This window comes from Arachis hypogaea, chromosome 1, assembly GCF_003086295.3.
Source record: "Arachis hypogaea cultivar Tifrunner chromosome 1, arahy.Tifrunner.gnm2.J5K5, whole genome shotgun sequence".
NCBI lineage: Eukaryota > Viridiplantae > Streptophyta > Magnoliopsida > Fabales > Fabaceae > Arachis > Arachis hypogaea.
In genome coordinates this window covers 104,434,824-104,458,454 of record NC_092036.1, presented here as the reverse complement: position 1 = coordinate 104,458,454, position 23,631 = coordinate 104,434,824, and the positions used below count along the sequence as shown (strand labels likewise).

Sequence of the window (23,631 nt, the reverse complement as noted above, 5' to 3'; positions counted from 1 at the left end):
ATTTCTTTTTATTAGGCCATGCCATTGTAAACATATCTTATGATAAAGTTGTTGGGCCTGTTCCGATGCTTCATCTTGAATACCCCTTATTAAAACTACCAGACCGATTAACCATCGGTTCTCTCGACAACCGGGGAGATTTCGGGGAGGAATCAAATGAGAGAATATAAGATGAGAAGACACCACATCTAACTCAAAACTTTAAGGTGTCAAGTAAATGGGTCTCTCATCTTATAAACTCCTCACTCTTCCATACTTTCTTAGATGTGGGACTAACTTCAACACTCCTCACACTTGCAATACTAACAAAAGTAAATATATGACTCCTATTTTTTTTTCAATTTTTCTTTGTGGAGATCTCAACATAATTTAATTTTTCTACTGCAGAATGACAAGGGAGATTAATTCTTCTATTGCCTGGTGTGGAAACAAGAAAATCGAATCATGGAATATCATTGTGATACTGTGGGGGGCCACGTATGCTGCTTTTGTGATGTGAATTTGTGTTCACATTGGTCTCATTCTTTAATGATGTTGCCAAATTTTGTATATTATCAGAACCAGAATATCGATGTCATAACTTAGGAGTGTCACATAACAATCGATTGCAAGGCGTGATAAAGTAATATAAAACAAAAGGAAGATAATTAGATAAATCATTTGCCTGACGACCCTACTATATATCAACTACTACATTCCACTAAGCGCAACACTTTATCTATTTGCCATTTCAAGACTTCACACTTAGTGCTTTCAGTTTCAGGTTTTAGCCTGTCACGCCATCACTATTAATAGTATCTTAGGATTAACACATACTTAATTATGCTGTAATAACTATTTCAGCAATAGTTTACTCAAGCTTTCCATAACACAATAAATTGTTTAGTTGGTGCATGTTTTTTAGGAGATTAGGGAAGTAAGGTGCATCGGAATTGGGATTTTGCTTTATCTATGAATCTATCAATCTATATGATGGCTAAGGATTCAAGGAGCATGATGGTCCATAAGACCATAACGCCACTTGCATCATACTAGAAGGCTCCATCAGAGACAGAGACACCGTAAAAAATAAAATAATAAAATTAGAAAAATGAATGCTAACTCTACACCCTCCATACAGTGAGATACGCAAGATACTGATGGATACAATACAACCTTGGAAGTTATATCAACAATAAATTTAATTTTGGGTCATCTAGCAACACAAATCTGTTGCCTTTTCTTGGTATTTAGATTTTAGATCATGATATTCTAGAGAATTTTTTAATTTTTGTGGTTTTGCATGGTATTTTTCATCCTAGCGGGTCAATAACTAATTTACTACAAATCTGAACTTTATTTAAAATTTTTCGTTAGACATGAGTAACTAAATTTTAGATCATGAGTTCATGACATTCTAGAGAATATTTTGTTAGTGAAAGTAAGCCTCACTACTCACTAGGCTACTAGGCCTCCCTTTTAGCCCTACTCTACAAAATAAAGGAGCCCGAACTGAAGTCAGTTGTAAAATTAATTAGTACACACACAAAAATGTTGGTGCACAGATAACAGTAGGCTTTTTCCTTTCACTCAATCGTGAAAATCTACAAAATTTTAGATGACGAGGCTAGTAAGCTACATAGAAATTTGATTTTTTCAAATAAATAAAATTTAATAATTCCATATATACACAAATCAGGCTCATAACCACGGTATGGAGGTGAGAAATCGGGCTCGTAATAAATCAAATCAGGATTCTATTTGAACTAGTTGTGGCAAATATTGGGATAATATTTTGCTGCAACAATGTGCATGTAAGCAGTAAGCATAGTCATATATTTGATCATTCAAAATTTCAAATCTTTAACAGAAGCTTGAAGTAAATCTCTACATATGAACTGTACTTCTCTAAGCATTCTTTAAGACCCTTTTTAATAGGTATAAGAATATCTTAGAAGAAGTCATCAGAAGCAAGTATGTGTAACAAACCTCGTCTCAAAAGATAGAAAGAAGTGAGGAATCACTAACACAGGAAGTTGAATTAGCATAGCAATGACAGGTTGGCTATTGTATACAATAAGATGTAGGATATTCTGGAATATAATGTACCAGCTTCAATTTAAAAGCTGAAATGTGTTGGGTAATTATGATTAAAAAAATGACAAAATTTTAATTGAATTTTGTTTTCATAGTTGTTTTAAGAGAGATATTTGTTTTTACATTTAGTTGTTATAGAATTGATGACAATACTTTTCCAATATACAATAAAATTTAATATTTTTTCTTTTTTTTTAACAAGAAAATCTCTCAATAGTTAAAATACACTCTTGATTAGTGTATTTTAAATAGTAGACAAAGGTATATTTATATACATTGCACACAGAAATTATAATTTCTCACGTACATAAATTACTGTGACTCTTCTATTGTCAATAGGTACAATGTTTCAAACAAACACCATTTTTAAAGAGTTATGTCCTTTTAGTTAAAGGTATAATGTTTTAAATATATACTTCTTAAAAGATTTGATGAGTTTGAAAAACTCTAATTTAATTTGATGATGAACAAACATTATTAATTTAATTAAATTACAAAATTGTTAATTTGATTTTAATTCATATGTATTGATTGATAATTTTGTTGTGCAAGTCATACCTATATTGGTAAACAGGCCCAATTGTGTTAAGAAAATGTTTTAAGCCATGAGCACTTTTGATATATTAAGTGGCTGAATTATGATTATGTTAATTGGGCCAAAATAAGTACAAACAAGCCCAAAATAAAATTTTGATGCAAAACCAAAAGGCTTGGTCCGAAAGTAAAATGGAATTGGGGCACTATGGTTAAGTTACTCTTTTAAAGTAACGAAAATCTAATTCATTAATTCATGGATGCATGCTTCCAACGGATCTCTTTCTTTATCATGTGGTGGAATTCAAATTTTATTAAGTGAAGTTAATGTAGACCTTGGAAACATGAAAGAGAAAAGTGTCAAAGTGATTTGATGGCCCTAAGTGTAGCTTACACGCTACTACACAAGAAGCATGGGGAGTTGATCTTAATTAATTTCTTTTTGATAACACTCATTATATCCATTGCATTCTCTTTTCTCTTTCTACTCTCTTCTCTCTCTCGGTCATTTTCATCAGGAAACATGGAAGCATTAGCAAGCTACCAACAAAAAAAAGAAAAAGCTAGTAAAAAGATCATTGTAATGATGGCAAGAAAAAGAAAACAAAAAGTATGTTGTAGATGAGATCTTCACCAAGAATAGTAAGATTTGGTGAAATAACATCAAGCTCTTCATACCAAAAATGGATGAAGAAGATTTCGGTCAGCAAGGAGAAGATCCTTGGAGGGATGGCTTGTCCCTGATTTTGCTCAACCACCACAGGAGGTAGCTACAGTAGCTACGTGATGGAGAAGGCAGAAGTTGGGGCAGATGAAGCTGTCATCATCATAACTCATAAAGGGCTAGGGATCCATCTTGGAGTGCAAGGCAAGATGAAAGGCTCGGATTGATGAAGATTGGTGACTAAGGAAGACCCAGAGGTAATTGTATGTTGGTTATTGCATTCGGTTATCACTTCTCTCTCTCTGGCTGAACCGGTTTGCATGAAGAAGAAGAAGTTTGGCTTAGTTCAACACTTCAACCGTGGAGGCTTCCCCTTCTATAAATAAGGGAGAACAGCCAGGGCTTGAAGTAAGGAGAAAGGAGTGAGAGTGCAAGGCACATTATTCACATAGCTACCTAAACTAACAGAAGTTCTTCTCCTTCAATGTATTCTATTTTGTATTTTGTTGTTTAATTTTGTCTGTCTTGAGTCTCATGGAAAAAAGGCAAACAGTGAGGTTTGTAAGAAAAAGCCATAAAGCGAAAAAAGACAGAGAGTGCAAAATTAAAAGAAAAAGTCATAGATGTCCTTAGAGGTCCTTTGTACATCTGTGTTGTGTTTCATGATTCTGTGGGAATCCCCTTGTAAGTTGGATTAGCACTTTACAGTTGAAAGCTTGGCAGTGACCAAGTCAAGTTCAGGATTGGGTTTAGATTCTGGACTTGTCCCGAATAGGAAGGGTAGTTCCTAGGGAGAATTGGTGTTTGTAATCAAGGATGATTATAGTGAAATTCCATCATTGTTGTGATGGAGACTGAATGTAGGCTGCATTGCACTTAGCAGTTGAATCAGGATATATCTTGGTGTAATTCTCTCTCTCTTCTACTTCATTTCTGATTCCGCTGCACAGGAGACAAAACTGAAAAATATCTCCTGGCTGGTCACGAGACAAAACGAAAAAATATCGTGGCTAGGCATAAGACAAAAATAAAAAATATTTCTTCAAGTGTTCTAAAGGATAACAAGGGTTACTAAGCAAAAAAAGGGGATAAGATTCAACCTCATTCTCTTAGCCACTGATAATCATCAAGATTATATCCCTTTAACCAAATGATACTATGTACCTTTATTATAATTGACAATTTATGAATAGTTAAAAATCGTTTGTTAATATTAATAATATTAATTAATCAAATTTATAAATACCATTTAAAATTAACACTCATAATTCTTCAACTTCCTTAATACAACAATTTTTCCTCTTTCTCCCATTTTTCTCGAAGAGAAATTTTCTGATCCTAGAACTCCTTGAGTGTGTGATCAAGTTGATGTGCTTTACTTGAGAAGATTTCTTTGTTGGGAATCATAACTTTATGTGACAATGACCATAGTTACATGCCTTCACCAAGGAAAAAATTAGCTGAAAACCGTTAGATGATAAATATTTATCAAATTATTTAACGATTTTTAACTATTAACTTCACATGAAATTAACTACACTTAAGCTTTTACTTTTCACCAATTAGGTTACATATTGCGTACTAATTCACACATACCTATTCATAATAAAAAGTTTAAGTGGCCAACTACAATATAAGTTAACTTCCATTCATATTTAATCTACACATCAGAACACCACTTATTATTCGGTTCTATATTAAAACATATTGCATTCCATCTAATTAAATAAAAACTCACATACAGTTATCTTCATATGAAGTTATAGTTGAGAACCGATCGAGGTAATTTAATAAAATTTGTCAAATTATCCAACAATTCTTAAATATTAACTTTATATAAAAATAACAGTATCTGAGTTTCCACCTCTAATTATGGCCTCCGGGCATTCCGTATCAGACTTGTTCCATGCAACAAAAGTGGACTCTACTTTGCAAATCCTTGCCAAATTTTGCCATGTTTCAATTTTAAAAAAAAAATAATAAATAAATGCTCAAACTAACCTTATTCACTTATCAGAACACCACTTATTATTCGGTTCCGTATTAAAATATATTGCATTCCATCTAACTATGGCCTGTGGCCATTCCGTATCAGACTTGTTCCATGCAACAAAAGTGGACTCCACTTTGCAAATCCTTGCCACATTTTGCCATGTTTCATTTTTTCAAAAATAAATAAATGCTCACACTAACCTTATTAACTTGTGCGAAATGAGCACCGTTTCGAAGATTTTATTTCGCATGATTTTTAAGCAAAATAATGGTTAATTGTGTAACGCAGCATCCTCATACGACATAGTGCATGTTGCTTGTGTAGATACCAAACTTTCTCCAAATTCACGTGTCTGGAATTATTGAATTTTATTTATTTATTTGAATTAAAAAAAGCTGTAGATACTAAAAAACTGTAATTTTTAGCATTGGCCTTCTTTCTTCACATACGGTTTGAAAGTATTAGTTGTTGTGCAACAGAGGGAGCAACATGAATTTGAGAGGCGCAGACAGAGACAAAAGCAGCACTGACTTGGTTACTCCTTCCAAAGCTTAACCTCAAAATAAGAGAATATGTTGTTTCAAGTTCCACTCATGGGATAAACTCAAATTTGCACGAGCCATGACCTGTCATTGAACCAAAACATCAGATATATTTTTCAATTGCAATATCACAAATTAGACTAAACAATATCAATTGATACTGTCTTGTTATAAGTTATTCTTTAGAAATGTTGATACTTACTTGGGTCAAGGTCAGTGATGATTGCAGCAGAATTGAAATAGCAAGAGCCTCCTTTGTTCTTGAACCTCTGATAGTAACTATTGAAGGAATAAGAGGCATGGTCCTTCAGAGTGTTTGGTAGATAACAGGGATGGTTCAATTGTATCTTGCTGCAATCTGCTCCATTTCCACAAGCCCACTCCATGGCCCTCTCAAGATCTTCATCTGGGGTCTGCTCATCAGCTATGCACCACTCCATATATTGTCCTACGTATTTTCCAACACTCAGAATTAGATGAAAAATTACTAAGTACATTTACATGAGTCTTTGATAAATTATAAGTGTAAAACAGACAGAGATAATAATGCTGATTCCATTACCGGATGCTTGAAAACATAGGTTCAAAAGGAGCAGAGATATCAAAGGTTTGTGAATTGGACAAATCATATTTCTTGGGGGTGATATAATAACCTGGAACTATGATTCATACAATAACATAGCGAGAAATATTCTTATAAGTGAAGCTCTATGTATAAAATTTCTCTTTGAATAGGATAAAGGTACAAGGACATAATAGACACTTTCTTTTCCCAAAGGTTGAGACACTAAGATATGGTCCTACTTTCGTTGCTTTGGTGTTACAATAACCTTTTTTTTCTGTATCACCATGATATAAGTTCTTTCCTTTTCTTATACCCAACTGTTAGATATGGAAATCCCAAATATTTGTCTAATAACAACTTTCTTAATTATCTATCAGTTACTTGTCTCACAAGAGCGCATAATTGCATATGCCAGAATTTGTAAATTAAGATGACCTCTTTAGCAGTTGGTCCATTATATTGTACACATATATATATATTCTTCTTTTGTAATGAGAAATCTAGATTACCAACTTCCCAAGCAAGCTATATATATGTAAGACTATAGATCAAAGCAGAAGTCAGAATTCCTACAGGAGCTTCAAATAAAGAAGTGACTCAACTTTTAATTGTGTACAAGAAATAAAGAACAAATAGTCCTTATCATACAAGATTAAGTTCTAAAGGCTTATCCTATTGGGAGCACAATATATAAAGTGAAAATTTCAAAAGCATAACAAACCGTTTCAGATTTCTTTCCTTAGCCATTTAGTACCTATCTTTGAGAGCCATTGCTCTTTTTGGTTTTGAATTTTACTTTTTCACCTTTTTTCTTTTCTTTTCTTTTTCCCCCTAGTTCTTAAATCTAGGCGTAATGAGTGTAGATTGGATCAATTGACTGGACCCTCACTAAAAACAGTACCTCATCTCAGTATGCAAGAAGTAATAATGTTGTAAGAAAGAAATGAGGTACTGTTTGGAGTTTTTGTGTATTCTATCACACAAAAACATACAGAAAAAGACAATTTAGATTCATTGAGCTTTGAATTCATCTTCATTACTTGTTCTATTATTTTGGTAAACCGTTGTTGCATGGCAATCATTTACTCGTCCAAAGGGATCTATTCCTGCATGTATATAATATTTATAATATATATTCATCTACTCATATGTCATTTTCTTGATACATATTTGATATTTCCCATACGGGCCATGCCCATGATCAAAGATTGCCACTTTGGTACTTTCCAACAATAACATCGCATTTAGGCCTAATTGCTTACACTGATTGAAGAACATATACACATACATTATTCCATCCCTAGTTCAAATTAACGAGCTCATGCTAATAGCCTAATACAATAAAGACGAAATCCGAGAAAATGAAACAGGGCAGTTATATATGGTCATCATCACAGATTCGTTGTTATATATATCATAAAAACTACATTAGTAGTTATACAATGCAAGTATAGTACAGTGTACACTAAAGACGAAGAGTAGTATCAACACCATCAGAATCAGCAGAGTTAGAATCCCAATCTTCACATGAACAAGCATGGAGGCAGTGTTTACTTGCACAATCTGCCATCATCAAGGGTACTCCTGCATTTGTCTTCTTCTTCTTGTCGTCCTGCGATGATGTTGGCCATAGAGAAAGAGAAACACGGGGTGGCGGCAGCGGCGGTGGCGGAGAAGGCGATGATGGTGACCTGCAGGAAGGAATGGCAATAAGTTCAGGCTGGAAAAACAGCCTCGTACTTGGTTCATAATAACAAGTCATCATGGTAGAGGGATGATTAATTGAATTGGAAGTGAAGTATTGCTTAGAAGGTTGATGATCAGAGTTGAGCATCATTTTGAGCAGCTCTCTTTCCTCTCTCATTTCTTTCACCCTCTGCAGTTCTCTAAACCTTTCTTGCAGCAGAGCTATTGAGGAGTGCATGATTATCATATCAGAAGTCTAAGGAGGCATGAAGTGAGTTACGTGTCTATATATAGTGTGATGGAAGCATGGTTTAATAAATTTGAGTCCCTCAATAAAATTGTAAAGGAAGGAGAATCGGCAAATAAGGTGCAAAGTCCAAAAAGAAGATGTTGATTTGTCAATCTAGGTAGCTAACGATTTTCATATAGTGCCTAATGGCTATGATATGTGTGGGGAAATGCCACAAACATATTATCTCTCCTGTTTTTGGGATACAAAGAGGCAAAAACATTGGTAAAGCAGAAACTTGCTGCCAGAATAGTCCAAAGGGAATGTTGCAATTAGTGCATGGAAGGTTGTGTTTGGAGGAATAATAAGTCCAGTGCTGTGCTGCTCTACCAACATGTACTAAAGTACTTTCCTTCAGCTTTGGGCTTGGTGTGTGTGTGAGAGACTCTTTTTGGATGGCCTATTTTGTTTGTTGGGAATACTTCACTTTCCTTTCCCTTTTAGATTTTTTATTTTTATTTTTATTCTTCCTAATCAATATGCCTCTTATAGCTTTTTCCTTTTGTTGGGAGAAGGGGAAGTTGATGAATTGGGGGCAGTGTAAGTGCATAAGGACAAGGGTTAGAAGGAGGAATAATCTTTGGCACCATCATCATGCTTTGAGATCAAACAATTATGTGTGACAAAGACAAACATACCAACATTCTTCTCTCTCTCTCTCTCTCTCTCTCTCTCTCTCTCTCTCTCTCTCTCTCTCTCTCTCTCTCTCTCTCTCTCTCTCTCTCTCTCTCTCTCTCTCTCTCTCTCTCTCTCTCTCTCTCTCTCTCTCTCTCTCTCTCTCTCTCTCTCTCTATATATATATGCAACTTCTTTGTCTCTAAGTGTTTGGATTTGCATGGCATGCAGATATGCAAGCAGCACTTAACCAATAATGCTTTAGTTGGATGCTTCTTTTATGAAGCAGAAGCCCCCCCACCCCTTCTTGTCCATTACTTTTCTCTATCTTTTTGAAGTTTGAAACACAGTTTGACTGATTGAGATAATTCATAAGTATTGATTGATAATATTGGACTCAAAAGATGTGGAAGGCGTGCATTAGATATATCCTATTATATTTAGTTTCATCCTTTGGCCATTGAATTAGATAATAATAAAAGCAGATTTTAATTTGCCGTAAGGACATGCCAATCTAAACCAAAATATAACAAAATACAAGCATAAAAGTTGATGAAGCACTAGCACTACTACAGGTTAGTGCGCTACATTATTTTTTACAGATGGATTTGTCTACAAAAGTAGTTAGTGCTGTGACTTGTGCTGCATGCTGTGGTGTATGTCCAATAAAGAAAAAATTAAAGGCAGTTAGAGGGTGGAGATGAGTTTGAACTTTGAATGGACATACATGCATAGCAGCTTCAGAAAATAAGTTACTTCAAACTAAAATATGAATGATGATATTTCGAATCAACGAAATTCCAAATGAGTCATGACATTACTAAACAGTTAGATTGAAATGTACCTACTGAACTCTGAACTCAACCATGTGTACTTACTTACATGCACAGTCAAATAATGTGTTTGCAACAGTTTACTGCTCTGACTCCTGTGATCAGTTTACTATACTATTATTGTAAGATACATGCATGTTGTGTGGCTTTCTTTTTGAATGGACAAATCATCGCAGAAAAAGTGGTGTCATTTCTTTGCACTTTGTCTTTTTGGTTTAAACCAATAATGTTTGAAGACTAAACTACCATTTAGGGAATTCGTTTTCCATGCACATGTAAGGCTCACATAAAAATATGCTCCTATTGGTTGGTAGATGTGCTTATAAGATGGCTAAGAACAAATCTCTAACATTCTTACTCCTCAGAACTAGTTTGAATGCGTTCAAATTCCTTTTATTACTGTGTGCCAATACCATTATGGAACTTATTTTCCATGTATTATATATGTACATAAATATCAATTTAAATAGTCACTAAAAAAATATAAATTTAAATTAAAGCTCACATATACATACCGACGGATGTGTTGATTATGTAACTAAAATAGCTATTTAATTCTGAAAATTTAAATAAATGAATCGATTATGAAAAATTTAATTCAAATTTAATGGTTTGAAGTAAAATTTTGATTTTAAAAGTTAAAAGTTGTAGAATCTTAATTTTCCAAAAGAGATAGCAATTTAAATTTTTTCCTTTTTCTATTTAAAGATGGTAACACTATTCGGAAGTATCCACCTCATTTTTATCCCTATGGATAAAGTTGGATTTAGGTAATTTATTCTTGTTCGGTCTAATTTATATATAAATATATAATTTTAATTTATAATATATATAAAATAATTAATATTATTTTATATTTAAATTTTTATTTTTAATTTATATTATATATGTGATAATAATTATATAAATTTTAAAATTTAATTTTATTTATTAAATTTTAATAATTATCAAGACAGATAAAAACAAAGCATATACTTGTCAGAGAAAATTATAGTTTAATTTTTTACCACGTATAAATAAGAGTGAGTCAAATTTTATACGAGTTATTATAAAGTAGAATGGAATACGATACCACTACCCCGTCCTGGTACAACACTTATTTCTATCTCACCTCAAAATACATTTGTATACATTAATTAAAAGTCCCCCCAAAAAACGCATTAACTAATACTTAAAAAGTTAAAACTAATAATAATAAAATTAACTACATATTTTACTAATAGAGGTAATTTAACTATCATTATTAAAGAAAATATTTTAAAATACAACTAATATAACAATCTCAACTAAACAAAAATTTTAAAATAAAAAATAATTACAACATTTAAATTCTCTTATATTTAAAATACATTAAAAATTTAAAAATATTTGGAAGTGTTCCTCAGTTTTAAAATTGAGTTTAGGAGTGGGACACATATAAGATACATGATAAATTTACTACTAATAAAAAAATTTAAATATTTTTATTTAATAAATATAAAATAAATACATTAAAAATTTGAATTTTTATATTTTTAATAATTTTTTTTTATTTTGTAATTTTAACATGCCTACCCTTTTAAATTTAACAGTAGATTCATAATCCACAAGAGATGTATACTTGTCCAATCAAAGTATACACTATACAGTCACAGAAACTGCGAACCCCATTAGATCCTGAATATGAAAATGGCTATCGGTTTCGGGTGTTGTTCCCAGTTCCCACCCAATTAATAAAAATGAAATTAAAATGCCCTAACTAAAGTGATTTGGGCATATGGTTGACTGCTTGAATGTGAATGCGATTAGAATGCGAAAGGGCATAGAGCAGAGAATCGCGTCCCTTCTTAAGGACACCAAAACCCAGAAGCAGTTGCTTCAAGTTCACGCCTTTTACATCAAAACATGTTCCTCTCATAATCGGTTCCTCCAAGCCAAGCTCTTAGGCACACTTGTTTCGCTTCCTACTCCCATTGATTTGCACTACGCTCGCGCTTTGTTCGATTCTTTTCCCCTTCGCGACACCTTCATCTGGAACACCATGATCCGCGCTTACCTCTATGCTCAAAACCCTCAACATTCTGTTACCCTTTACTTCCAAATGCTCCTTCATCATGATGAACATGTTTCCGTTGATAGCTTCAGCCTCTCCTTGGTTTTTCAGGCATGTGGGAGGTTGTTGGATTGGGAAAAGGGCACAAAGATACATACCCATGTGCTCAAGCTTGGCTTTGCTCCTGATTTGTTTGTCCAAACTGCGCTAATTGAAATGTATGCAAAATGTGGTCATTTGGATTATGCTTGCAAGGTTTTGGATTCCATGGAAGAACCAGACTTGGTTTCCTATAATGTGCTGCTGGTTGAGTATGTTAGAATTGGGGAAATTAAGATGGCACACCAACTGTTCAACAGAATGCCTCAGAGGGACTTGGTTTCTTGGAACACAATTATCCATGGCTATGCCTCGCTAGGCGATGTTGGGACGGCACACAAGTTGTCTCATACTGATGTTGAACATAGACAACAATCTAATGAGGCATTGAAACTATTTCATGAAATGCAAGTAGCTAATGTGGTGCCTGATAGGGTCACCATGCTCAGTGTCTTATCCGTGTGTGCGAGCTTGGGTGCCCTTGGAATGGGGAAGATGGTTCATGAGTACATTGAAAGGAATGAAATTGGAATTGACATGAAGCTGGGAACTAGTCTTTTGGACATGTATGCCAAGTGTGGGGACATAGATAATGCACTGAGGATGTTTGAGCTCTTGGACCATAAGGATGTTTTTACATGGAGTGTCATGATAATGGGACTTGCAAATCATGGATTTGGGGAGCAGGCTCTAGCATGTTTTTCCAAGATGATAACTGAAGGAATCAAACCAAATGATGTTACTTTTATAGGTTTATTAAGTGCATGCAGCCATAGTGGATTGGTTGACAAGGGATGGGTATGCTTCAAATCAATGAGTTGTCTTTACGGATTTTCTCCACAGATTGAGCACTATGGATGCATGGTCGACATTCTAGGGCGGGCAGGGCTCCTTGAAGAGGCTAGGGAACTTATCAGGACTATGCCATTTGCACCAGATGCCATAGTGTGGAGGGCCTTTCTTGGAGCTTGTAAAATTCATAAAAATGTTGACCTGGCGCAAGAAGCCACGTTAAATCTTCTTGAATTGGAGCCTCATATAGATGGAAATTATCTTCTCCTGTCAAACATATATTCCCAAGCAAAGAAATGGGACAGGGTTGTGATGCTGAGGAGGAGTATGAAATGTTCAAATATTCAGAGAGTCCCAGGAAGTAGCTCAGTTGAAGTTGATAATACAGTTTATGAATTTGTTTCTGGAGACAAATCTCATCCGAAATCCTTGGAGATATATGAAATGTTGGAAGAAGTACTTGATAGAATTCAATGTGCTGGATATGAGCCATTAACAACTTCAACCGTACAAGATGTTGATGAACAAGAGAAACAGAATGCATTAGCTACTCATAGTGAGAAGTTAGCAATTGCTTATGGACTACTCACCACTCCTCCTGGGAGTCCCATCCGGATTTTCAAGAACCTGCGAGTTTGTGAGGATTGCCATTTGAGTATTAAATTTATTTCCAAGGTGTACCAAAGGAAAATAATTGTAAGAGATAGAAATCGTTTCCATCATTTTTATGGAGGTTCATGCTCTTGTAGGGACTATTGGTAGAAACATCGTACCGCTGCTATTCAAATTTCTAAAGTAGAGACATTGAAAAGTAGTGAAATTAAGGGTGAGAGAAGTATATCTAACATACATAGCAATGTCCATATTTTTAAAATTTCTTCTCCAATTTTTTCCTATTTTTCTTTCAACAACGTGAATCGAGTTTGAAGTTAGTTGAAGCTTGAAAGTTGAAAGAATTCTGTAGTTGAGACATAAGGCTATTGGAAATGAGGAAATCTACTGCTAGTAACAACAATTGAGATTTAGATGAATGGATTTGTATGTCATAATCTTGTATTTTATATTTTTTCTGTTGCCTATGGATAGTTGCTTGAACCACAAGGTTAACGCTGAGATCATGTTATTGTTCTTTTCCCCGGCCCTATGCTTGGACAAATGCAGCATTAAACAATGCCGATGGGATAAGGGGCCCCCTCCTCCGTATGCAAAATTATTAGTCTCACTTATTAATAAGCTGGGAAGAATAATATCACTACAAATCTCTCTGATGTGTTGAGTGCATTAGGCATTAGCATAGCAACACTGGGAATAGACTCTTTTGATCCTTAAAAAAAGTTGAGAATGTAAAATGTGATTTCTAATAATTTTTTATTGTTTTTTTTCATATTTATTCTTAGTTTTATTTATAAAATTAATAATAAAAAATCACAATTTACTCCCTTAGTTGTTAAAAAAAATTGAGAGAATCAATTTCTTATCTTTTAATTGCCAAACACTCTTTGATCCCACTTTCGTGACGTTGCCCTATATATAATGTGGAGGAGTCACTCATCTATTTTCTATTTTTATTATATAAAAATTAACACCAATTTCTTATACAATAAATTTAAGTCATATATTTCTCTTCTACTAATATCACATCAACAATTATAATAATTTGGCAAAACTTAAAAATTAATTAATTATTTTTTAATAAAAATTAAAAAAAACTCTTATTTATTATTATTTATTAAAATATAAAGTACTAATTAAATATAATAAATATACATTAAAAATATCATAATAATAATTATTATAAAAATTTAATAATAAATATTAAAATTTTATAATTTATACATGTTAATAGTATATCTATTTTATTATTTCAAGTAAATTTAAATTTGACACATTTTCTTATTAAATACATTGAAATATATCAGATTATAAAATTAATTTACAATTTTATATTATATTTTTAGTATTTTTTATTCTCATTTATTTTTCTAAACCAAAATAAATTTAAATTTGACACATTTTTTTATTAGATATATTCAAATATATCATGATTATAAAATTAATATATTTTTAGTGTTTCTCATTTTTATTAATATTTTTCAATTTTTTAACTATTTGCATGGCAAATAACATCATATAAGAAGACAAAGTATGCCAGCTAAAGCAAATAGAAGCAACAAATGAAGATGTAATTTTGTGCAACTCTAATATAAAAGAGCTATGTCTTTGTTTTAAATTAAATAAATTCAGATTTTTAAACTAATAAACTATATTTTAATTTATATTAAATAGAAGCAACAAATAAAAATGTAGTTTTGTACGATTCTAATATAAAAGGCCTATATCTTTTTTAAAAATAAATGAATTCAAAATTTTAAACTAATAAACTATATTTTAATTTATATTACTTTTATATAGTTGAATAATTATATGGAATTATATATAAATTATTAAATAAATATTCTATAAAATAGTTTTAATCTAAATAATTTAAATTTAACATTAGTTTATATATTATCTATTATCTAATCAATCTCTAAATAATATAACACTTATTAGAATACATTGTATAATATAATTAATTTATCTCTCCGTACATCGCTCGAGTCTCACTCTAATGTACGAATAATATTAATCCTCACGCCATATAATTAGGATTTTTTTCTAAACTAAAATAAAAAATCTTTAATTTAAAAAAAATTATTCTAACTTTAATTTTCAGAATCTATTTTTTTTTTGTTTAGAAAAACTTTGTATAATGAATAAAGTTCACCTAACTCTTCGACGAACTTTATCATATTCATTCAATTAAATACACGTTATAAATAAAAAATTATACTTTTTATAAATAAAAATGTCATTTATCTCCATCGAATGTCTATAATATTTTTTTTTCACTTTCTACGTGTGTAATTGATTATTGGAATATACTATAAAATTCTTTAAACCGTATTCTTAACCATTTATTTTTCTTTTTTATTGGTTCATCCTTAAAAAAAGTATGTTCATAATAAAAAAAATTAGTTAAGAGTACGATTTAAAATTTTTTATAGTATATGCTTATGGTCAATAACACACATAGAAAGTGAGATAAAAAAAGAATAGAGTGAACATAATTAAAAAATAAATAAAAAATAGTTAAGAGCATAGTTTAAAATTTTTTATAATATATATCAATGGTCAATAACACACATAAAAAATAAAAAAAATTATTATAGATATTCAATGAAGGTGGATAACATTTTTATTTACAAAATGTATTATTTTTTATTTATAATATATATTTAATTGGACAAATATGATAAAATTGCCGAAAAATTAGGTGAACTTTACTCATTATATGAAGTTCGCCAGAAATTAGATGAACTCCTTATAAAAAAAAACTTAGAGATAATATTTTTTTTCTAAAATTAAAGATTTTTTTATTTTAGTTTAGAAAAATAACCCAGATAGCTAAGGAAAAATGTTACTTGTATAACAAAATTTAGCCTTTGTCGACCTTTAATATTATTTAATTATTTTTTAATTAAAACATATTCCTATTTTTTAGATACACATTGGTAATTAAGATTAATTTAAATTTTAAAAACTAAAATTTATCTAACTTCTTACCTACTTCATAGTTAGTTATTATTTCCCTCTTTTACGTTCCTTCTCTCTCTACAACACGGTTTTCTTCTTTTATACAAGATCGCTTCTTTTACGTTCCTTATGTTATATTACTTAATAGTTGTAAGGAAAGATTTCTGGTGGCTTGAATTGTGGCGGCTAAAGATGACTTTTTGTTGACCAGCAGGTGCTTTGTCGACAATTGGAATTGGTCAATGTAAGAGAAGCGTTAGTCATAAAACTAATGAAGGAGACTATTATATAAAGTGCGCTAAGGACAAAAGTATAAGTGTATGCTCAAAAGCTGCTTTTTGTTCATGTAGGTCATTAATTCATTATTGGATCATGGCACTTGTTTCGATGAGTTTCATTTATTTATTTTTTAATTGTATAATAATATGTAATTTAACGATTATTCAAAAATATCCCAAAAAACTATTTAAAATTATATTTAAATTAAATATTATTTTAAAATTTTAAATTTATTTTAAATATAATCAGTTAAATGTAGTTTGAACATATATATTTTAAATTTTAGTATTTATATTTAGAATTATATTTATTAATTTAAATTAAATCCTGTATAATTTTAAATTATAAGTTAGTATATGTAAATTATATTAATTAGTTTATTATTAATTTTAAGGATAACTAATTAAAATTAAACTTTGAAAAATTTATTTCTATTAAGTAAAAAAATTCTACCATTAATTTTTTTATGAAATATTCAAAATGTAACCTAAACCATAGTAGATTTTTTTTAATATTTTCTATATGATTAAACTAAAAAACCAATAAAAAAGTTTATTTTTAAAAGTTCATTAAATTAATAGATTAAAAGTTTATATTTAATAATATATAATAGATTAAATATTTTAATTTTATAACAAGTTTGATGTCAAATGAGATAAAAATAAAAATAATAAAAAATAACTATAAATAAAATATTACATCTTAAAAAATAATCGAGATAATTAAATACATGATTGTAAAATTCTCTAAAGTATAAGTTAAAAATGTTATAAAAAATTTTTTTAGACAACTAAAAATTGAAAACTTACAACTTTATTGATCTTTTTTAAAAAAGAAATAAATATTGATAATTTTTTGTTACTTTTATTTTTTGGCCCCAATAGAAAAATAATTAATTTAAATTTTTGTTGACAAAATCTTAAATGAAGGTGAATATCAAATTTTTATTTACTTAGAAAATATTTTATTCTAATATTATTATAACTTAAATAAATTAGTAGATAACTGATATTAATCATGTATTATATATATAATAAAAAAATTAAAATAGTTAAAAATTCAAAGAAATTTTAAATATATATTTCAGGAGAAATAGTTAAATTTATTATATATTATTAAATATAAAATTTTAATCTATTAATTTAATAAACTTTTAAAAATAAACTTTTTTTTGGTTTTCTAGTTTAATCATATAGAAAATATTAAAAAAAGCTATTACGGTTTAGGTTACATTTTAAATATTTCATAAAAAATTAATGGTGAAATTTTCATGCTTAATAGAAATAATTTTTTCAGAGTTTAATTTTAATTAGGTATCTTTATAATTAATAATAAAATTAATATAATTTACATATACTAATTTATAATTTAAAATTATATACTATTTAATTTAAATTAATAAATATAATTCTAAATATAAATGCTAAAATTTAAAATATATATATTCAAACTACGTCTAATTGATTATATTTAAAATAAATTTTAATTTTAAAATAATATTTAATTTAAATATAATTTTAAATAATTTTTTGTATTATTTTTAAATGAACGTGAATTACATATTATTATACGATTTTAAAAAAATAAACAAAACTTATCAAAAACAAGAGCCATGATCCAATAATGAATTAATGGCCCACATAAACAAAAAACAGTTTTTGGCATGCACTTATTCTTTTACCCTTGGTCCTAACATTTTTCTTGCATTGTCCAGCACCAGATGTGGACAAAGCATTTGTTGGTCAATAAAAAGTCATCTTTAGCCACCGCAATTTTAAACACCAGAAACCTCTCTTAGTTATAAATGTTAGGTTCATTGATTCAAATGAGTTTTAGATGTGTATAGGAACCAATTTAAAAGATGAAATATTATTTTAGATGTGTTGCAAGTCAATCTAGTTAACGTTTGAAAAAAAATTTATCTGCTATAACCAAGTATAATTTATATACAACAAATGAACAATTAACAAATTAGACACACTGTACAAACAAGCTAAAACACTGATTAGTAGTTGTAGTAATAACTCCACTTTAAGAACTTGAAGACGATGCTTCAAATTTATTTCTATTACACATCCCAAAATTTATAATATTACACATACAAAATTATATGTTTACACAACCTAAATTACAAGTTTGCACACCAAATAACTAATAATCAACAAAAATCACCAATAAAAACAAATTAATCCTCAACACAAGTACCAGGATAGAATAATCAAACAGCAGTAAAATTCACATAATATTCTCTTACAAACAACTAAAACTCACGTAAACACATCCAAAACTCAGTGAAAAACGTAAACACTTTCAAAATACATAAATTGCACATGCAAACATAATTTAGCATTGCAATATATATGAGAATCTCTTCAAGCCATTTTAATCGATTTTTAATTAAAAAAAGAATATTATATAGAATGATAAGAAAAGCAATGGTGTAAGAGAATGCGCAAAGAAAAACTCTATGAACAGAAATCCATCCAAACCTTAGGTATGTTTTTGGCGCAGACGAACGGCGACGAAGAGGAGGAAGGTAGCGACGAAGATGAGTGCCGAAGAAGAGAAAGGCGGCTTTGTGGATGGGCGCCGAGGAGGAGGAAGGCGGTGTTGTGGATGAGCGCCGAGGAGGATGAAGGCTGCGTCGAGGATGAGCGCCGAGGAGAAAGGTAGCGCGAATGAACGGCGGCAGAGTATGACGAACCACGGACGGCGTGCGCCTCTGAATTTATGATAGGTGGTGAATGTGACTGTTCTGCTTCCTTCAAGGTTTTCTATGGTATTAATTAATAATTAAGTGGTTTAAGATTTATTTTAGAATTTTAAAATCAAATTTTGAATTTTAATTAATTTAATTTTTTAATTAAAATTTAAAATTTTAATTTTAAATTTTAATTTTATTTAGTTTATATTTTAAATATGTATTTAATTTTAAAAAAATATTAAATTTATTCGTAATTTTTAAATGTATTTATTTTATTTTTTTAATTATTATAATAAAAAACTGAATACTCTACTGTTTTTAAGGGATATATAGTTGAATTGATAACTAAGCTAATAATTTGCATATACTTAACATGTGAGAGTGATGACAAACTTATTTAATATTGTTTTATTAAGTAAAGTTGGAGAAGCCAGACAACTTTGTTGCAGTTGGTGGGCGGTGATCGACATGAGTCCCAAAGATAGTTTGCACTTTTAATAATAAAAAAATAGAATTGCTGGCCATGGAAGTTCTCGCATGTGCTTCTAAGTCTTCTAATGAGTAATGAGTGCAGCCGCCTCACTTCCATAAATTCTTTTGCCCAATCCAATAAAAATATGAAAGTGAAAAGATAAGAATAGTTTTAGCGGAAAGGTAAGTTGGAACTGAAGCAGTAGCTAGTGAGCCCTTTAATTTGGAGATGAGATAAGCTCATAATGTGGTTTCCTAGTTGCTTCCAAGAGAGTCACTAGTCAGATATTGCTTGCAGCGTTCAACCAAACCGAGTGGTTATTAATTAGTTATTCTATTTCTGCAACGTGCATGTTTTTTTCTCACTCTCTATTAATAATATTAATAAATGGTATGTATAACGCGGTATCCCGCTATAAGCTATAGCTACAAGTCATAACACGCAACCTAACAATAATAAGCCTTTGAGAAAAGAAGAAAGCAATCAGGTTCCTCCCTCTCATCTCTGCCCTCTGTCACCACAACTTCCAACTACCACACTGAGGTACACTGCTACATGGATTTCTCATTTCTGTTTCTTTCTCTATTGGTCTCTATGCGTTGGATAATTGAGTATGTTTTGAAAATTCTTTTATTTGCGGGTCTTATTTGCCGTCCTATGCTCTCCACTTATTCAACTTTTCAAATTACCAACTCAAGCAAACATTTTTCCGTAGTTTTGAGGTAGACTAATCATCATTTCCCTGAAAACTTGGCCATCTTGGAAGTTGGAACTTCAAAGCTAAAAGTTAAACCATATTTCTCAGGAATATGAATAGATAAATTGCTATTTTTGTCTCTTACTTTTTGATTGGTTGGAGGATTTTACCTCTTACTACTTGATAGCTAATATCCCTTTAATTTGGTTATTCAAATTCTGAAATTACCCAGAAAGAATTGTAACTACTTCCATATAGGATTCTTGTGGTCATCTATGTGTCCTTTTCTTCTAAGACTTTCCCCAATTCAGTTTCAGCCTGGTAGAGGGTATGTTTAGATCAGGATTACTAGTGGATCTTCCATGTTTTTCATTATGTATTTCTAATTTCTTTATTTATTTCACGGATTGATTTGTGACTCTGGATTCTTTTGTAGATTTTCATCATTTTTCTGAGTTTCTACTTGCTTTTCATGACATATCTTCATCATTAGATCTTGATTTTTTATGAAATTTTAATTCATTTTCTCTCTTCTCTTATTATGCAGATCAAACTTTTCGTCAATATATTTGTGAATTAGCGCTAGACACCACTATTTAAGAGCCTTCACTTCTTGTCTGGCTGAGTAAATTAAACAATTTTGTACATGCAAATATCTAAGAGACATCCAAGCCAAGCTGGTATCCGATTCTACCACCAACCTGTGCAAAGCATGTATCAAATGCTACAAAGCAATCTATGCCACAGTATCCACCATGATAATATGATGAAGGGAGCCACTGTTTCTTTTGAATCCTGCAAGGATCAATACTTTACCCTGGAATCATCCCCAGCAACCACTGAGCTCATAGGTTGTGAAACTGATTCCCCTTCCTATGCCAGTGGATTATCTTCAAATAGGAGTCCATTTTCCCCACAAGTCTCTCAGTCATGCTATTCAGATAACCACCACTCATCCGACAACACCTATGGCTCGCCTTACTCTAGCGTTGATGATGGGAATGAATGGAAGCACAAGCTCAGAGAACTCGAGATTTCGTTGTTGGAGCCTAATGAATCAGATGCTGCTGACAGTTATGACAACAACTGTGTCCAAGGTGGCCTCACCACAGCCTCTCCAACAATTGAATATGATTGGGATCAGATTGTGCAGATGATTCCAAAGTTAGAGCTGAGAGATGTGCTGGTTCGATGCGCGCAGGCCGTGTCTGATGATGATATAGCCACAGCAATTGGTTGGATGGATAATGTGTTGGGGAAGATGGTATCAGTTTATGGGGAACCATTGCAGAGGCTAGGTGCTTACTTGTTGGAGGGGCTAAGAGCAAGATTGGAGTCATCTGGGAGTATGATATACAAATCCTTAAAGTGTGAACAACCAACAAGCAAAGAACTTATGAGTTACATGCACATATTGTATCAGATTTGCCCATTTTGGAAGTTTGCTTATGTAGCTGCAAACGCAGTCATCTTAGAAGCAATGGCAACTGAGTCCATGATTCATATACTCGATTTCCAAATCACACAGGGCACACAGTGGCTTTTACTTATTCAAGCTCTTGCACATAGGCCAGGTGGACCGCCGTCCATTCGCATAACCGCCGTCGATGATTCCCAATCCATTCATGCTCGCGGCGGAGGACTTGAGATTGTTGGACAACGGCTCTCGGATTTCGCCAGGTCTTGCGGAGTGCCATTGGAGTTTCACATTGCTGCAATGTGTGGCAGCCAAGTTGAAAGAACAAATATAGTTATTCGAGCCGGGGAAGCTCTGGCTGTAAATTTTCCTTATGTTCTGCATCACATGCAGGATGAGAGTGTAAGCACGGAGAATCACAGGGACAGATTGTTGAGATTGGTTAAGAGCTTGTCTCCCAAGGTTGTGACACTTGTTGAGCAAGAATCCAATACCAACACTTCGTCTTTCTTCAACAGGTTTGTTGAGATAATGGATTACTACACTGCCATGTTTGAATCAATAGATGCCGGGTGCCCGAGAGATGACAGGAAAAGGCTGAATGCGGAGCAGCACTGTGTGGCGCGGGACATAGTAAACATGGTCGCTTGCGAGGGGGTGGAGAGGGTTGAGAGGCATGAACTTCTAGGAAAGTGGAGAATGAGATTCTCCATGGCTGGTTTCAGACAATGGCCGTTGAGTCCTTCTGTGGTGGCTGCTGTCCGGAACATGTTGAAAGAATTCAATGGAAATTATAGGGTTGAGCAGAGAGATGATGCTCTCTATCTAGGATGGATGAGGAGAGCTATGGTTACTTCTTCAGCTTGGTGCTGAGTGCTGACTCTCTTCAGTTTAGCATTGATTTTTTCGGTTTAGCAATGTTCCAATATGTATGTAGTATGTAGTATGTACCCTTTTGAGCCATAAAATAACCCTAAATGTCAATACTATTATTCGAATCTGCATTAGCTGCTAAACATAAGGATGTCCTACAAAATAAGCGTGCGTGTTTGTCTGAGAAGAAATATGTGCATATGCTAAGGATGAATTTATATATGTGCGTCCCTGTCTTTCTTGATTCTTTAACATAAACATCAAGACCCTTGCGTTTGATCCGTTCCAAAATGGCGCCTTCGAACCTGCTTTACCTCGTTCTTTATTAATTTGAAGCTACTATATAGAGCGCTTCAAATTCTTGAACTGGAAGGCTTTCCACGACATCCCAAACTCTTGAGCTCCGTTTGTTTATGAGAGGACAAGATAAAACACTTTGTTTTTATATTTTGTTTAGTAATAAATTAGAATAAATTATGAAAATTTAATTTATTTTTATTTTTTTTAGCCCTACCCCAGGGGTATTTTAGTGATAGGTTTTATAGGAACTGGACGATCCTATTTAGTCAAATACCTAGCGACAAACTCCTATGTTCCTTTCATTACAGTATTTCTGCACAAGTTCCTGGATAATAAGTCTAAGAGTTTTCTTTTTGATGATAGTGACGATATTGATGATAGTGACGATATCGATCGTGACCTTGATACGGAGCTGGAGCTTCTAACTATGATGAATGCGCTAACTATGGATATGATGCCGGAAATAGACCGATTTTATATCACCCTTCAATTCGAATTAGCAAAAGCAATGTCTCCTTGCATAATATGGATTCCAAACATTCATGATTTGGATGTGAATGAGTCGAATTACTTATCCTTCGGTCTATTAGTGA

The 23,631-nt window shown here is 31.9% G+C and overlaps 2 protein-coding genes and 1 non-coding gene across 5 annotated transcripts; 2 read left to right on the top strand and 1 right to left on the bottom strand.

Annotated features, from left to right (window-relative positions):
* Positions 1-5,616: 5,616 nt before the first annotated feature.
* On the bottom strand, positions 5,617-6,876 carry LOC112706315 (uncharacterized). The gene is made up of 3 exons (XR_011880651.1): positions 6,372-6,876; positions 6,012-6,257; positions 5,617-5,893 (listed from the first exon to the last, which is right to left on the bottom strand). It is a non-coding gene; the product is annotated as an uncharacterized protein (transcript).
* Positions 6,877-11,553: 4,677 nt separating this feature from the next.
* On the top strand, positions 11,554-13,482 carry LOC112706306 (pentatricopeptide repeat-containing protein At5g66520-like). Its single transcript, XM_025757560.2, has one exon. The coding sequence runs from the start codon at positions 11,554-11,556 to the stop codon at positions 13,480-13,482; it is 1,929 nt and encodes a 642-aa protein (XP_025613345.1).
* Positions 13,483-19,626: 6,144 nt separating this feature from the next.
* Positions 19,627-22,881, top strand: LOC112706296 (scarecrow-like protein 13). 3 transcript variants are annotated; one of them, XM_025757527.2, is made up of 2 exons: positions 19,627-20,294; positions 20,996-22,881. In XM_025757527.2, the coding sequence occupies exon 2, from the start codon at positions 21,095-21,097 to the stop codon at positions 22,736-22,738; it is 1,644 nt and encodes a 547-aa protein (XP_025613312.1). In that variant the 5' UTR covers positions 19,627-20,294; positions 20,996-21,094; the 3' UTR covers positions 22,739-22,881. The 3 variants fall into 3 exon arrangements, with proteins under 3 accessions (XP_025613312.1, XP_025613332.1, XP_025613322.1); XM_025757547.3 differs by having other exon boundaries at positions 20,155-20,473; XM_025757537.3 differs by having other exon boundaries at positions 20,195-20,776.
* The last annotated feature ends 750 nt before the right edge of the window (positions 22,882-23,631 follow it).

Coding starts and splice junctions, on each gene's coding strand:
- LOC112706306 (XM_025757560.2), top strand. CDS start 11,554: ATGGTTGACTGCTTGAATGTGAATGCGATTAGAATGCGAAAGGGCATA.
- LOC112706296 (XM_025757527.2), top strand. CDS start 21,095: ATGCAAATATCTAAGAGACATCCAAGCCAAGCTGGTATCCGATTCTAC.